Genomic DNA, 17,768 nt, shown 5'->3' on the forward strand with positions numbered 1-17,768 from the left:
CAAATTATTTTAAAGACTTGAGCATTGAGTTGAGTAAAGAGTAAAAAGTAAAGAGTGAAGTTCATTTCTTCAAAAGATTATATGGGAACTAAGTATTTCCAAGAGTAAAAATATTTTTACATTTAAACAAGAGAGGAAACACCGATTTCCAAGAGAGCTTTTAAGCTAGTTTTTGAGTAATAATCTCAAACCACAGAAAGAGTTATATTTTTAAACATACGAGCTAAGTATATTTTTGGGAGTAGTATTGAACACCGATATGGGGATGAGTTCAGATAATTCAAGTCTCCATAAACCATGTAGCCAATGTGGGTAGAAAGGGTCATACTTTTTAGATGATCCTTAATGATTTTTAGCATAGACTAGTGGATCCACTTAGTTGAGGCGTTCTATATCCCGGCAAGTTATACGACAGTTCTGGCAGCGTGGGCAAGACATTGTATTATCACATTGCTCATAGTGATGGTTGTCGGTTAGAAAAACTTCACATAGTTGCATTATATTTTATTATATACAAACTGAGTTATTATTGTATTCTTCAATACATTGAGTTGCTATTTATCGTTTGAAAAGCTTTCCATATATCACATATTTTATTCTTGCTTTATCTTGAATTGAGTACCTTTGAGTTGAATGCCATATCTTTGAGTTGAGTATCTAATCTTTGAATTGATTATCTTATTCTTGAGTTGAGTTTAGTTGAGTGAGTTGACAAGAGGTAAGTATGTTTCCTTTTATTAAGTTCAAGCTTATGTTATGCTTTAGAATTCCCCTTACATGCTCGTACATTCCATGTACTGAGCCATTTGGCCTGCATCGTTTCATGATGCAGATACAAATATTCAGGATCATCAACAGGAGCTTCGTTGATACCACATGGAGTTCGAGTTAGCTATGGTGATCATCCTTGCTTCCGGAGAATTCCATTTACTTTCAGTTTTGTCAGGATGTCGTGGGTCTTGTCTCGACTTCCATCTTTGTCAGTTAGAGGCTTCATAGTTAGACAGTAGAGTTTGAGAAGTCTATTTCATTTATCTTATTAAATGTCTTAAAGACTTAAGTTGCCTATTTTATGGCGAGTTGAATAAATTATTTTTATTAAGAGTTTTTCATTTGAGTTAGAGCTTTGTATTTGAGTTTCATGAATTTTTATTTAGTTTTTGAGCTTTGTATGCTTGAGTTAGTCTTCTACTTGTAGTCAGCCTGGATTAGGGTTCGCTTGGGGACCAACGTTCTCTAGTGCCGACTACGTCCAGGGTGTAGGCTCGGGTCGTGACATGTATCATTTCTTAAACCGTATTCATATGTAATGATTAGATTATATTGAGATATAATCAATAATATTTTTGTAATACAAATAAAAGAAAAATATATTTGGCAGTGATGTAATACAATTATGTTCACTGGATACAATTTTTAGTTTGCATTATGAAAGTAAAATACATACATAACTCAATCATGAATACTTTTTTTGTAATATGAATGTGAATCTGTATTTATTGATGATTTTGTATTCAATTTTTGTGGAATACAATATTGTAATTATGCGGATAGGATCATGTATACCTGATCAATTTTGTATTTCACTGATTATAATATTATATCGAAGTTCCAGTTGGGAATTCCTTTTCCAAAGTTGTTTGTCGGCGTAAGTTTACCCGTTTATCAATGAAATTCCATATCGTTTTCAAAATCTTCTTCCCAAACAGAAAAATGTTATTTAATCGAATTCACTTCAACATAGATTGAGTATTATCAATGGAAATTTAAAAATTGATATTGAAAATTTGATGAACAAGGGGGATGGGTGCCCTGTCGTTTATTTTTTAATTTGTAACTGATGAGAATTTTAAGTGATATGTTCCTTTTTTAAAATATTCTCTCCTAAATTTTTCTTTTCTGCTATTAAATAATTGTATTCTTTCAATTAGAACAAATAAAAAAAACCATAAATCAGATACATAACAAACTAAAATATTGACATTTTAATAAATATTAAAAATATGGCTAAGGGGTCCGATTAAATGCTAAAATATTGACATTTTGAATATTTTCCCAAAATTTAAGTGTTGTGCTTGAGAAAATGGTAAAGTTAGACTTAAGTTAATTAAAATTTAACAAAAAATTTATATTTTATTCATGAATAATATATAAATAACTAGTATCTGGGTACGTGTTTCGCACGTGTGTTCCATGTGAATTTTAATAAATATATTAGAATGACCAAAATTTTATGAAAGCATGTATGTAATGAGTAATAAAATACAACAATACAAATAAATCTTTAATAATATGTCCAAAAAACACCAAATGAAGTAGGTATTTTGATGTTTCAAATTAATTCTTTTTAAGCAACAAACGGTAACTTTTGAACTTTGGTTAATAGTTAGCAAACTTTCAATAAAGTCACAAATGACTTAATTGAGCCCAAATAAGAATATAAACTTATGGCAATAATGCATGCATTCCTAGAAAACAAAAGTAAGAAGTCTAATAGAGAAAAAACACACACAGAAAAAATCATAGAAGTAAAAAATACAATGTATACATTCTTCTTAAGACTTTGATCGATAATAATATAGATGAAAAAATAAATACAAAATTAGTACATAATTTTATGAGTTCTTATTGACTCCTTGCCTCATATGCAATTAATATTCAAGAGTCTTCTTCATCTACTTTAACTATAGAATAAAAATGATAACATTGGGTAGGGTTTCATAAAACAAAAAAGATGAACTTATATAGATAAAAATGAAGGAATACCAAAAGATATCTTAAAGTTTTAGATTAAATATTTGGAGTTATGAATATGAAAAGATGAGAGTTATGGATATTAAGAGTGTAACAATTGAATAGGTAATTGGATATGAATTACGAATATAAATATTAAAGCAAAAAAAGAAAAAAAAAACAATAGGATATTATGTCTATCCATTTTACAGATTGCCACACTTTTAAATTATTAAATTTCTTTATTTATCATAAAGGATAATACTTTATCCACATAAATTATATTATTTATGAGAGGAGTTATTTACTAAGTGTTGTTGTTGTTGTTGTTGTTGTCGTCATCATTCTCATTATCATTATTATTATTATTTAGATATTTAATTAGTAATTAATCAAAAGAAGTCGAAAAGTTATTAACATTTTAATTAAAATGATACAATTAATATTTAAATAATTAAATATTTTATAACATTTTAATTTGTAGTTGGGGTAAAATCGTAATTCAACTTTTAGGTTTGGAGCTTCCCACTTATAATGATATATGATTACAAAATTTATATATCTAGTTTATCGGTTCAAATTGGTTATTATTGCGATTGTTTTTTAGTAAAACCTAAATCAAACCAAATAGTATCAGTTTTCAAAATTTAAAACCAAACCAAACCAAATATCAATTTTTTTAATCGGTTTGGTTTTTTAACCATAACCATGAACAACCCTAATCACTACATATGAAAATTCACCACAATAAATAAATAAATATAAAGAATATATTGGTAAATATGTATATATGACAAAGATAGTTTGGTCTTGTTGTTCTTTTTTGCTTCTGCTTTTTTTAAGAAACAAAAACTTTTAGCTTCTTCCCAAAAATAGAAAAACTGCTTCTGTTTCCAATTAAAAGAAGTTTTATATGTTAGCCAAGCACCTTAATTTCTCTAAAAAGTGTTTTTTCATCAAAATAAATGCTTTTGGCTTCCCAACAACAATGTCAAACATGCTCTACTAGATTAAACATCTCAATTAGGATTTCTAGAATGTAAGTCATATATAATTGCTAAAATAATGAAAACTAAATAACTGTTCTTAAATAAGTAGATAAATCAAGTTTTTCCCATTTTAATCTTATATTAAAGAATATGAAGAGTCGTAGTTAAATGAATATAAACCATTACCAGGGTTCTTTACTATCATTTCAATTCTAAGGTATTTGATTTAGGGTATAATTCTACTAAATGTCAAATAATTAGGTACAGTAACGAATTCAAATAATTGAAGGTTTTATACTATCATTTTGAATTCTCTCATGGTCATAACATACACGATTTTTTTTTTTGTTTGAGAAAGACATAAAGTCACAATTAGAGTTGTCCCGAATTTTCAAAAAGACATCTTCACTTTGAAACCGTCCTATTACCTCACTAAACAATTATGCATTGATATTATTATATCATTTTTCGGTCAGCCCCAGATTTTAAGAAGCAAGTGTGTTCACACCAATCATTACATGACACGTGTTAACTTAATTAAAAATAAAAATAAAAAATTCATTTTAAGTTTTTTCTTTATCTCTCTTTTAATTTTTGACTTATTTTAATTTTGATTTCATCTTCCATCCCCCACTTTCAACTTTCAAGTTGATCTATCCCTCCATTTTCTTTTTTTTTTCACCTCCCACCCTCACTCCATCCCCACGTCAAGTTGAATCCCTCTCCTTTTTTTTCCTTCTTCTTTAATCAAATTCTTTATTTAGTATTTTTTTATAAAAAAGAAATCATACTATTTTCTAGACTTTATTGAATTATTGATAACAAAATTAATTATTTTTCTAAGAAAATTTAAAATTTTGAAGGTATCATCAATTACTCCGTTTCATATAACTTCAAAATTAGAAATGATAACTTTGAAAGAATCAATGAATTCCCCGAAAATTGAAAGAACTTGATAGAAATCGGATAAAAAAAAAACTATATGATGCCTCCTAATCTTAAAATCTAATGGGTTTATCAAATTGTTCGAAATGTAAGAAAATATTTAGATAAAGTTTTAAAATTAAAGAGAGTAAAACTAATAGTAGTAAAAAAAGGAAGGTGAAGTTGTGATATAACTTCAAAATTAGAAATGATAACTTTGAAAGAATCAATGAATTCCCCGAAAATTGAAAGAACTTGATAGAAATCGGATAAAAAAAAAACTATATGATGCCTCCTAATCTTAAAATCTAATGGGTTTATCAAATTGTTCGAAATGTAAGAAAATATTTAGATAAAGTTTTAATTTTGAATCAAATATAGAATACACACATAAATTTTCTTTGTTATCGTGATAGATGAAAGAATTCATAATTTTGAATCAAATACAGAATACACACAGGCATAAATTTTAACAAGGATGTCCAAAAACAATGATGTGTGTACAAGCTGTTTCAGACCTCCTTAGAATTCAAAGTGGATGGATATTCTTGCAAGAATTTTAACAATTACTTGTTCTGATTCTACATATTGCTCGTATTCAATTAAAACAAACATGAGCAGAAGGAGGAATTTATTTATGGTGTCGAGGGTTCTTGTCTGATTAGCTAGATGATGATGATGCAATACTTGGTTTGTCACCTTGGTGTTGTAGAAGTTATTAATTCGCGCTTATAATTATTTCCAAGTGCAATATTAATATTTCTAGTTGTTTCTAAGAGGCTATGTGTGCGGCCATTTGGATATAATTTAGATAAATATTATGGGAGGTGGGTTGGGGTGGGGTGAGGGCTATGGGGGTGGGGAGGACAGAGGACACAATCAATGTGGAATGTAACTTGTTTTCCCTATTTCATCAGGAAAGTCATTTTCCTCATTTTTAAGGAGCAGTTTTTCTATGACGCTCTGTCTAGTGATATAAATTCGGGAAAAAAAAGGAGCAGTTTTCTTATAGAAAATGTTTTTCAAAGTATTTGATGAAACGAACAAGGAAAAATTGGAAAACATTTTCTACAAAACACAACCTTAAAGTCATGACATGCTCAGGTTGCTCGTAGTAATGCTAATGACATCCTTGGTCTAGAGAATAGCAGTTGATGTACAGAAAGCTCCATTTGGTTGTAGACCTGATGCTGTATTTAGTGTATTAGTTTATGTAGATCATTAGATTCTTTTGATGAGGGATGAACAAAGACATTCAACTCTTTAGTGTCATGAACCAAACACCCAATAAAAATAATCTCTATATAACTAATTAGCTAATCTCATTATAATTAATCCCTGCATAGCTTGTATCCAAATCATTTAAATTGAATTTCGAACCTAAATAATACAAAATAAATCCTTTGATGATTTGTTTTTAAGTCCTTGCACAACTATTGACAAACTGATATCTTATTTTCTGGAGGGCTGAAAGAGCATCTTCAATGTTAACTCTTGCATCAGGTGACACTAAAGTGCAACTCAAAGCCAATTCCATGATAGACAATACACATTGCATTTTCTCTTTAATATGTTCTTCCTCTGGCCTTAACAAATTGCCATCCACAACTCCATTAGGAAAAGAATCATTAATCCAACATCTTAGGCTCAAATCTCCCGTAAACATTTCATCACTTGGTCTCATACCTGTAAATGTTTCCATCATCATGATACCGAAACTATAAACATCACAACATTTGGATACTATTCCGTCCTGTCCATACTCTGCAATCATGGGAGAAATCTTGTTAGATAAAGTTTGAAATGTGAAAATCTAAAGGATGACAAGTTTGAAATTTCTATTACCTGGAGCAATGTATCCGATGGTTGCAATAGTCCTTGTTTGTACAAAAGTCTCCCCATCACCTAGCAATTTTGAAATGCCAAAATCACTCACATGACCAACCATGTCTTGATCGAGCAAGACGTTGCTTGGCTTCAAGTCACAATGCACCACGGGTGTTGGATACCCGTTGTGGAGATAATCTAATGCCGATGCCACATCTATCATAATGTCCAACCTCTTCAACATGTCTAAGAACAAGTCATGAGAGTGTAGCCACTTATCAAGTGTTCCATTGGGCATGTATTCCAATACTAAGGCTTTGAAGTCTGGGTTGGAACAACTAGTGATCACTCTTGTTAGATTTCTATGGCGAAGGTTGCGTAGTATCTCACATTCTGTTTCAAAGCTCTTGAATGCTCCCTCCAATTGCACATTGAATACCTTAGCTGCCAAAAGATTCCCATCTTTAAGTATCCCTTTGTATACCATACTGAAACTTCCGGTACCAAGCAAATTGCTCTCGCTGAATCCTTCCGTTGCTTGCTGAAGTTCATAATAAGAGATTCTTTCATGTCTTTTAACCAAAGATGCATCTGTTTGACCTGAATTCTTCCTTCTCTTTTGCCACCTTAACAAAACATATCCTAGAACCAATGTGAGAATCATTGATCCAATACCTAATACGATATACAGACTTGTTAGAACTCTGTGTCTCCTTGATTTCTTGGTGGATTTGATGAGGCATGGCGACACATTAAAGCGAGGAGCACCACAGAGTGCAGAATTGGAAATGAAAGATTGACTGGTGAAGTTTGCAAATGGACCACTACTAGGAATTTCTCCTCTTAATTTGTTAAAAGAGATGTTAAAGTAATTGAGATGTGAGAGTGTTTCAAGTGACTTTGGAATTTCACCAGTAAGATTGTTGTAAGAAAAATCCAAGAATTCCAAGCCCACCATTTTCCCGAATGAACTCGGAATAGGCCCTTCCAATTTATTGTGTGCCATGGAAAGACTAATCAACTTTTCAAGAGCCCCTATAGTACTAGGAATATTACCAGAAAAATCATTTCTTGACAGATCAATTAGTGACACAGCCTTTAGATTACCAACCTCAGGAGGTATGTGCCCGCTAAACAGATTTGCTGATGCATTGAGTTCCAAGAGATCTTGAAGGCTCCACAGGGTTTCAGGTAAGGTGGAAGTCAATCTGTTGAAAGCTAAATGAAGATATCTTAAAGTAGAAACATTTCCTAAACATGCTGGAATTGAACCAGATATTTGATTTCCAGTCAATTTTAAAGCTCCAAGATTTCGTAAACTGCAGATATCATCAGGTATTGTTCCACTTAGGCTGTTATTTTCTAAGTAAAATTCTTGAAGATTCTTCATGCTTCTCAACTGCTCAGGTATCGAACCAGTCAAGTCATTATGAGACAGAGCTAGCACACCTAAGCTACTCAGGTTTCCAATTTCTTCCGGGATTGTGCCCTTCAGTTTGGTTCTACGTGCAACAAACATCCGAAAAGAATCAGAAAAGTTTCCAATAGAGGATGGAAGAAAACCATTCAAAGGATTATCTTCAATGACCACTTCTCTTAAATATCTACAATTAGTCAGGGACGAGACGAATCTTAACTCAGAAGAAGATGGCTCATTAATGAAATTGTTACCTCCCAAGAATAGGACTTCAAGAAACTCTAATGAACCAAGTGAATCAGGAATTGGACCTGTAAACTTGTTGTCTGCAAGGTCTAGAAGTGTTAGCTTTGAAGAATTCGAGATGGTAGGAGCAATTCGTCCACTGAGTTCATTTGATCCAAGGTAAACTTCTTCAAGACTAGGCGTTCCAACGCCTAAATCTGAAGGTAAACTACCTGATAACTGATTTCCATACATTGTCAATATCTGCAATGCTAAAATGTTGAAAATTTCTGCAGGAATAGTACCATTTAACTTATTATTTCTTAACCCAAGTACTTGGAGGTTTTGTAGGTTACCTATCTCGACCGGTAACTCTCCTGTCAATTAGAGTAAAATGCATAAACATTAGTACATATTGATATTGCTTAGCTTTTGAGAAATCTTAAAATAAACACAAAAGCATAAAGATATACTTCCTCCGTTTCAATTTGTTTGTCTTACTTCCCTTTTTAGTCAGTTCGTCTTTTCTTCTTAATTTCAACTTTTCACCCGACCTGTTTAAGACTCTAAGATTATTGGGTATTTTGGTACATTTTACAGACAATAAGATTCAAAAGTCCTTTTTACTTCCTTAAACCAGTGCCAAGTCAAAACTAGATAAACAAATTGAAACAGAGGGAGTAATTCATATGACGTACCTTCTAAATGGTTTTCTCCAAGATGCAAGACTGTGAGCATAGTTAAGTTCCCAAGTTCTCTTGGTATAGGTCCAGTGAACTCATTGCCAGACAATGTCAGCAGTTGTAGCTTTGAGCATTTCTGTAAATTTGGTGGTATTAGGCCATCCAGGTTGTTTGTTGAGAGTAAAAGTACTTCAAGATTTGGTAGATTGTCACAAATATCTACAGGAAGTTTACCGACAAGACGATTGTGTATTATAGCAAGTGTTGTCAAGGAAGTCATGTTGAAGATTGACGACGGTATAGAGCCAGTAAGTCTATTACCTTGCAGGTCTAAAAAAGTCAAGTAACGAAGATTGCCAATTTCAGGAGGGATTTTTCCTTGAAGAAAATTCCTCTGTATTCTTAACTCTTGAAGATTTGTTAGATTGGAAAGGGAAGATGGAATTTCCCCTGAATATTGGTTGTTTGAAAGGTAAACGAATCGAAGGTTAGGTAACAAACTTAAGAATGATGGAATGGTACCACTAAAATTGTTTCTTGTAACATCAATCAATTTCAACCTCCGCAAATGAGACAACTCTTCGGGGAGATCTCCATGGAAAGTGTTGTTACTAATGTCAAGGGATAAGAGAAATGAGAGATTTCCAAGGTGTGGAGGAATGGTTCCATGAAGTTGCATGCTAGAAATGTCTAAAGCAGTGACTCTATGGCGCCCGTTGCAAGTGATCCCTATCCAGGTGCAAACTGATGATGGAATTGAAGAAGACCAGTTGGTTTGCAAGACGACTACGTTGTTGTTGTTGGGATCAGAAGAAGAAGAAATGTGAGATTTGAAGGCAAGAAGAGCAGCTTCATCAGTGGCAATGTTAGCCAAAGAAGCAGTAAAGTGATCAAATGCAACAACTAACATAACAATAACAATAGTATTTCTTCTTTCCAACTTCTTCATATTCATTTTTTGTGTTTGAGTTATAATACAGACTACACTATTAGTACTAATATATTTATATGTACTCCGATTAGCAGAGGGTGAACCACGATTTGAAGACTTTGGTGCACAAATAAAAACAGTGAAATTAGGGGCGGTTCAACGTTATTGGGGGCCTAAGCAAAATTTTAATTCGAGGCCTAAAATATAAACAAACTTTATATATGTATTTATTCAAAAAAATATTTTTCTTAAACTATTTAGATGAAAATTATTAGTATTTAAATTGTTTTTCCAGTTATTAATTTTAGGTAAGATTTTATCAACTCAACATTGAAAAACATATTTTCAGTGAGGCAATTATTATATGAATTGTTAACATAATTTTATAAGTAATAAGTTGACAAATATTAAATAAAGATAAGAGTTAGAACCATATAATTTGACTCAAAAAGTTGATGATTTGGTATACCCCATTTTAATATGCTTGTAGTAATGCTTGAAACTAAAATTTAAAAAGAAATAAAAAAAGAATTTGTAATTCACTTCGTTCAACACTTTTCACTATTAATTGTTATTTTAACAAAGTACAAAAAATGCTAAAGTGGTAGAATAATATATTTTTTTAAATATACTTTTTATAATAAATAATCAATATTTTATATAAAAAATTTAACACATAATTTATTCTTGATAAAAAAATTTGGGCCCCCAAATTAGGCAATAGCCTTATTTCCCAAAGCATAGAGCCGGCCCCGAGTGAAATAACGCTCTAGCTAGATTCGAACCCAGGCCTCATAAGTGGATCCTCTAGCTTGTACTAATAGCACAATGACACTCCTATGTTTTTCATAGATACACCGTTAATTATATCCTAATTTATATCAGTTTCTCAATATAGATATACATGATTTTTTCCGAAGTTAAGGGGTGCACGTGTACCCACCTAGATTGCCGTTTGTTTTGAATAGATACTTCTTGATATGGATAGAATAAGATACGTTACGTTACGTAATAAGATTTTATCATTTTTCTATTTTTGTTTGGTCTTTTTCCTGTTTTAGTTTTTTCATGTCAAAGCTTCCTTCCAATTTTCAAACTCTTTCTATTTTTTTTTTCTTTTCCCATTGAACGGTCTTCTTTCAAAGTCTTGCTACTTGTAACAAGTATTCATTCCATTCAAAAATAAGTCACTTAAAAAAACTACCTCTATTAAGAGAATAATAAATACAATAGGTAGTAGTTTACTAAACTATTTCTATTTTAATAAATGTTTCTTGAGAATTGAACACTAATAAGAGGATAGTAAAATATAAGGGTGTAGTTGAATAAAATAATAAATTTTTGTTTTAAATTCCTAACGCGACATTTATTTTGGGACAATAGTTTTCGATTACTAAAATTATGCTTATTTTGAGACGAAAGATAATCTTTTTATGATTTTGTTCATTAAAAAGGTCAACCCCTAGGGAAAAACAAAATACTTGTATCCACATTAGAATCTCGTATTTAAAATACTACTATAAATATTATAAGTTGAATAGTTGAACAACTCTATTAAATAAATATGACATAAGAGACGTACTTGTACTATTTCAACATAACTAATTGCTAGTCGTACGACTTTCAATAATAAATTATACTTGCCATATGTTTTCTTTAAAAATATTAAATAATACCAATTTATCTCTTAAAAACAATATGAAGTCATATTACGATACCTAATTTGAATATGAACGAATTTTTACTTCATTATAGTTGGTGATGGAGATAAGCATCGTTAAAATTTGGTGTTAGGCAAATTAAAGTTTAATGTTTGAAACTTTTTTTGAGATGGTCCATATAGCAAATACCCATCATAACAATAAAATCTTAGGCCACGTTGCCCACTATGGTAACGGATCAAGAAATTGTTCTTGATTGGGTGAATATATGTCATAAATATGACATGTTTGATTCAATGGGTCCTACAAACAATACTTCACCTTTTTAAATTCATACCATATAAGAGTGAGGTTTCAATTGCTAGAAGATCTTAGTGGAGGTGAAATTAAAATTTTATTTTTTATTGGTTTTGAATTTTATAATAGGGATAAGGGTCTAAAAACTACCTCAACTTTAGTCGGATTTGCTGTTGCGATACTAAACTTTCATAAGGACCTATTATCTCCCTAGACTATTTAATACCGTATTTTTTACCCCCTGAAATATTTAATAGTGTATTTTAAAGGTATATATGTGCGCACGTGGACACATTACTATTTATAATTTTGCATTATTTTGTATGTTTACGTGGACAAATATATATGTTTAAAACTGTCTTTTTATTTATGGAATTGGCAAATTGATTCAAAAATGAGATTCTGATTTTCAGATTTGTATTTTTTGATACTTTTGATGCAAATTGATGTTAGAAATCATAAGGAAACTGAGTTTCTAATATTTTTTATGATTTGAAAATATTAATGTTTTGAATGATGTTTTTTCAAATGGATTGCAACTGGCTAAAAAGGACTCGACGAAAGGTTGAAGACGCCATTTTGTAAGGAACAAAGATTTATAAAGGTTGAATTCTATTATATATAAAAAATAAAATAAAATTAAAAACAAAATATAAACCTGCAAAAATAATAATCTAAAAAGCCTTTATTGCAACGCTTTTACGTATAAGAGTAATTATAATATTGTTTTGGTATCTCAAAATGATAAGATTGAATTGCATATTTCAAATGGGCCGTAATTGAGTTAAAACGATTTGTCCAAAGGTTGAAAACAACTTTTCGAAGTCATTTTAAGAGGAGCAATGTCACAACTCAAAAGTCGAGGTCATGATGACACACACTGTGAGAACCCTAAAATGGTGTGTAAGTTGAAAGAAATAACACATACAAGACTTCCAAAGAAAAGTCAGACCATAACAAATACTTAAGAAATAACAAAAATAATCTCAAAACCTAGTAGCATAAGTATAAAGAGCATCTAATACATTTCTAGAATCTGAAATACATCTCAAGTCTTGGAAAACAAAGTTAAAGACTTTAAATGATAGATGAATTAAGACCAATGACGATCCGGAAAGCAGGATCTCACCACAACTCCAAAAGAGATAACAGAAGTAGGGGGTAGTACAATCCACAAGTACTCAATAGGTTAGACCGACTGAGCATCAGCAACTAATCATACTTGAGAAATAAACTATGAAACCTTCCACCTACAGCTCAAACTTAATCAACGATTACAACTGAAATGATCTGATTTCTTTATAACATAGGAATAGATTTTAATTAAACTGAATGAAACCAAGACTATAATTAAAATCCCCTTGATTGGTTTCTGTTATAGTCTTGGTTTCATTCAGTTTAATTAAAATCTTGATCAAGTGATCTAACAAGTTAGAATGGAATTCCCACTTCTGAAGGTGATATAACAGAAACCAATCAAGGGAAACATTAGAACTAGTGCATGATCAATAAAGCATTAGAATCGTTGTTACTCAAATTTTGTATCCTGAAGTGGAGAAAAATTGAGACCTTAATCTTACATATTGAAGTTCCATCTTGTACAAGAAACTTATTTGGAGTGGCAGATCATCTGTGTACCTATTTAATAGCAATGTATGTTTTTACCATCCAGTGCTAAGGAATCTTGAAACTCAAAAGGTGAAAAGTCTTACACTATAATAAAAATGGGTTCCCCACTTGTCCATAGGAAAAATAATTGGTAAACTTGAAGTTGCCGGAGCAAAGAGGGTCAGATGGTTGCGACTATCCACTTTCAAAATCATTCTTGTAACTGTACAAATTTTATTGGTAGTGCAGTGAAAATCTTATGCATGTTGTGCTTAGTACGTAGTTCAACTTTGTACATATTAGTTTTGGGCATTTGTACTTTATATTTTTTGTTTGACATGTGTCCATGACCGCATACAAATTTATCTGTACCGTTTTTCGGTGAACAGTTTGGCACCCACCGTGGGGCCTAGACTGTTGTGTAATGGCTTAACTCACCGAACTCTACTTCCTTTGACATAAGATCCCACTCAAGAAATAGTCTTTTCAAGGCAGCATGCATGAGAGCTACATGGTGCAGGATATATAGTTTTGATCATGTTAGAATGGAATTCCCACTTTTGAAGCTGATCAATGTGATATAACAGAAAAATTGTCTTTTAAGTTACTATTTGGACAGAAAATCAAAATATTATATCCAATGGCAGGAATGTAACCTGTGTAGGACTCACAAACAAAGAACCCAAGAAACAATTACAATAAGACTAACGAATATCCATATTTGGAATGTGAGCAATTTTGTGCCAATTTTCTCTGAGTCCGGAGCCAAACGGGCAAAAATATTATGTAAAATTTTCAAAAAGGCAACAAAAAATGAGGATCAAACCAAAAGGGCAATATTTGGATGGAAGGATGGATGCCGTTAAATCGTAGGTTGGAAGGCTCATGCTGACATTCCAAATCGGTCCAAGAGTTGAGTCTTCCCTTCCGAATCACTTTCAAAGCCACACAATCTATATACAAGCAAGTATTTACCATCACATTCCGAAAAACAATGGTACCCACATCAATCCTCTTGAAAAGTGGGTCAATCAACGCAAAACTCAATTCCAAAAATAAGGTTTAAATCCAAAATTTAATACTAAGGCTTTAGGAATTCATTAGTGAAAACCATTTCGAAAAAGGGATCAAAATCACCATTTTACTAAGTTCTTGGGTTCTTGAAGATAACCCCAAGTTTCTCATTTCAAAAGCTTGACCTTTTACTAAGTTCTTGGGTTCTTGAAGATAACTCCAAGTTTCTTATTTCAAAAGCTTGATTTGAACACATAAATCCATAAATAATAATGGGTAAATGAAGATTTAGAGTTAAAAATCGTTACCCAAAAGTTTTTCCTCGAAAACTTGGTTCAAATCGCTATCCCTGTGAGACCCTGTGGTTCTTCCACATAGTATGCGTATCATTGCATGAGTGTATGAGGTTTATATTGACTTGGTGTATCATGTTAGAAGAATAAGTTTGCATAGGGGGTAGTAAAAATGAAAGAATTAAACTAATGTTAGGGGTCAAGGATGCCCTTAAACAAGTTCGAGTTAAAGAATGTCTCTTCTAACACCCCCGCCCGTTCGTAAGGTTTAAGTTAACCAATACCTTTAGGGTAAGACAAAGAGTGTCTTATATGCTAATAAGGATGTTTTATAAGGTGATATAGTCTCCCAATGATTGTAAGTTAAGTTTTGAAGTCAAAGCAAGTTGGGAAATAAAAGTTGACAAAGGTTAGAGTAAGTTTCTTTAATAAACCTTCTGAAATTTGGGTTAAATGTCTCGGAGATTTTCTCCCAATATATAAAGCTTTAGAAGAACCCCAATATATGAAATTGAAGGTCTACGAGTTTACTTTCCAATGCACTAAACCATTTGTCCATACGACTTCAGAATTGAGAGATATTCAGATTTTATTGAGATTGCACAAGCAAGCACGTGAAGGTGGGTCCCTCGCCCCTATGTCGGTTTAGCTCTATAAGATTTGGTTTCCCTTCGTTCTAACTCATTTTTTCGACCAAAATAAGAAGAAAACAGTCCTAAATCCTCTCTAAAGGTTACCCTATCATCCAATCAAAGATCTACAAGATTTCAACATGGTTTCACCATCGAAACGTTCATAGAGATTGTGTTACTTCTTTCCTCCTCGTTGGTTGTGATTTGAAGGATTCTTCGTGGTGAAGGAGTCTTGTTTTTAGGTGGTGTTGCTGCTGTTTGGAGGTAATAATTAATTCTCATTCTTCATTTTATTGAGTGATTCCAAGTTATAGCTATGCTATATAAGCAAGAACACCAATAGATGGCTGGAAAATCGTATTTTGATAGTTATGTGATGTTGGGCTGTTTTTGAAGTATTTTCTGATGTTGTTGTTGCTGAAATTTTTGGAAATGATTTGGTTGTGTGTGGTTGTTGTTGATATGAATCTGGAAGAGATGAAGAAGTATAGATGGGTAATTAATTATAAGATAAATAAGTGTAACGTTGATTCTATTATTGCATTGCAATTTTCAAATGACTTCTTCTTAGTTCAACGTCTTGTGTTTAAGGAGACTCTTTGTAATTGAGGAGACATGCTAAAATACTATAAGCTCAACCAATTTTAAGTTAAGGTTCTGCCCTTTTATTCTCGTATTGCTTATGAAGATAAAGACGTGATTCCAAACATAATTATTGGACGAACTCACATGATGGTGATTGGAAGCCGTAAGTTCGAGTTATTATGGTTATATTGAACAATTATAGGACTGTATTACATATATTTTTCTGGCTTTAATGGTTTGAAGACTCATGGTTTGGATTTGGTTGTGGTTATTTTGTGGTTGGAGATGAGGGGTGTGGCGATACGTCGAGCTTTTATTAATGTGCAGGCATACTCTATTTGGTTGTTGTTGACTATTGTGTAGGCCTCCACTTGTTAATAGATGCTGCAAAAATGTATGTTACGTCATTAATTTGGGGTTGTAATTTGGAGAAGAAAAGGTAATGAAGCATACTTTTAAAAAGGGTCTAGCGAGCTAATTACTCTGCTAGTAAGATCTAAATTGCTACTTTGACCCTGCCGTGTTAATATTATGCCTGTAATGGTTGTGTGACATGATTTTCTATAGATTACATACTGTAAGGAAGGGTACAATCCATATTGATACAATAAGACCCAGAATTGAGGTATATTTAGGCTAAGCATTGTACTTCCTTTGAGCACGAATTTTGGAATCCTAAATCGTCAAATATTGTTTTACTACTCTATTACTAGAAAGACCTTTGGTGAAAGGCATTGATATTGCAACTGGTGTATTTTTGTGACTCCATTATGTTGCTATTCCACTCGTTCGGTTAGATAGGGTATTTGGCGTCTTTATGTCATTTTGTTGATTCACTTGACTATAGGTCCATGTGTACAAATTCTTATTCTTCTTTAGGTGTAGTAACTTAAAAAGATTAGAGGTGAACAATACAAATTTGAAATCATTCCTCCTTCCTCATTAATTTATATTTTTTGAAAACTTTGAAATAAAACGTTGATCTCCAAAGCTCTTAAATATAAATCGTAGGTTTAAACTACTAAAGTACAGGTTTTTCTGAAATACTTTCTTTTACAAACCACTAAGGAAACATATATAGATACTAAGTGAAGAACTTTAATCTCTTTATGAACATCCTCAAGTTTATGTTGTCTTTCTAAATCCAAGTTAAGTGTTCCAGTTTAATCTACAAGTATATAAGTTTCACGAGATATTTACATGTGATACGAAAGTGATTACGAGATTATGAGGACAAGAGTACCAATGATCCAAGATTGGCAACATGATTCAGGTAACAAATGCATTACAAATCTATGATTTTACATGCTATGCATTCTACTTCCGAGCTATAATCGGAAGGTATGGGGCCTATTGCCTATATTTATACATATGAGACACAGATGACCACAAGTTGGCGAATATGATCCCGGTTTGCTACCGGAAGGCACCACCATTGCTAGCACTTGGTTGGGTATGACATGCATTTGCATATATATATATTCATGACATACGATTATGCGAGCATACCATGCATATTTAATTTATATAAGGTTTAATGTCAGCCGTGGCGGCTACCAGAGTTTCTGTTTCAGGTGGTATCTTTATTCTCTTTTTTACAGTAACTATTTATTATTCTATTTTCTGCCTTACATACCAGTACATTTTTATTTGTACCGACGTCCCATTGCCTGGGGAAGCATTTTTGTTTCGTGTGTGCAGGTCCAGGTAGGGATTCTGATTGACCCTTCTGATAGGATTTGGGGTTCAACTGTGAGTTGGTAAGCTCCACTTCATCCTGGAGCTTTCATAGGATGTTACTTTTATTGTACAATTTGGGTATAATCGGGGCCTTGTCCCAACCAGTGCTTATGTCACTCATAGAGGCTAGTGTGGACACAGTATTCTGGGTTTCTTTCTGCAGCTTCCAGTTTCCAGCCACATAGGCTTGGCATGTATATATATGTATG

At 32.2% G+C, this 17,768-nt stretch overlaps 1 protein-coding gene across 1 annotated transcript; it reads right to left on the minus strand.

Annotated features, from left to right (window-relative positions):
• Positions 1-6,063: 6,063 nt before the first annotated feature.
• Positions 6,064-9,708, minus strand: LOC102583440 (putative receptor-like protein kinase At3g47110). Its single transcript, XM_006356845.2, has 3 exons — positions 8,814-9,708; positions 6,492-8,492; positions 6,064-6,410 (listed from the first exon to the last, which is right to left on the minus strand). Exons 1-3 carry the CDS (start codon positions 9,706-9,708, stop codon positions 6,064-6,066), a joined length of 3,243 nt encoding a protein of 1,080 aa, XP_006356907.2.
• Positions 9,709-17,768: the final 8,060 nt, after the last annotated feature.

The sequence above is a fragment of the Solanum tuberosum genome, unplaced genomic scaffold (assembly GCF_000226075.1).
Source record: "Solanum tuberosum cultivar DM 1-3 516 R44 unplaced genomic scaffold, SolTub_3.0 scf00235, whole genome shotgun sequence".
Lineage (NCBI taxonomy): Eukaryota > Viridiplantae > Streptophyta > Magnoliopsida > Solanales > Solanaceae > Solanum > Solanum tuberosum.

What these genes read in the sequence shown, in the direction of transcription:
- LOC102583440 (XM_006356845.2), bottom strand. Translation starts at nt 9,708, where the DNA reads ATGTTAGTTGTTGCATTTGATCACTTTACTGCTTCTTTGGCTAACATT. An exon ending in TGGAGAAAACCATTTAGAAG is followed by an intron (nt 8,493 to 8,813) that starts GTACGTCATATG and finishes TCTAATTGACAG; the next exon opens with GAGAGTTACCGGTCGAGATA. An exon ending in CATCGGATACATTGCTCCAG is followed by an intron (nt 6,411 to 6,491) that starts GTAATAGAAATT and finishes CCATGATTGCAG; the next exon opens with AGTATGGACAGGACGGAATA.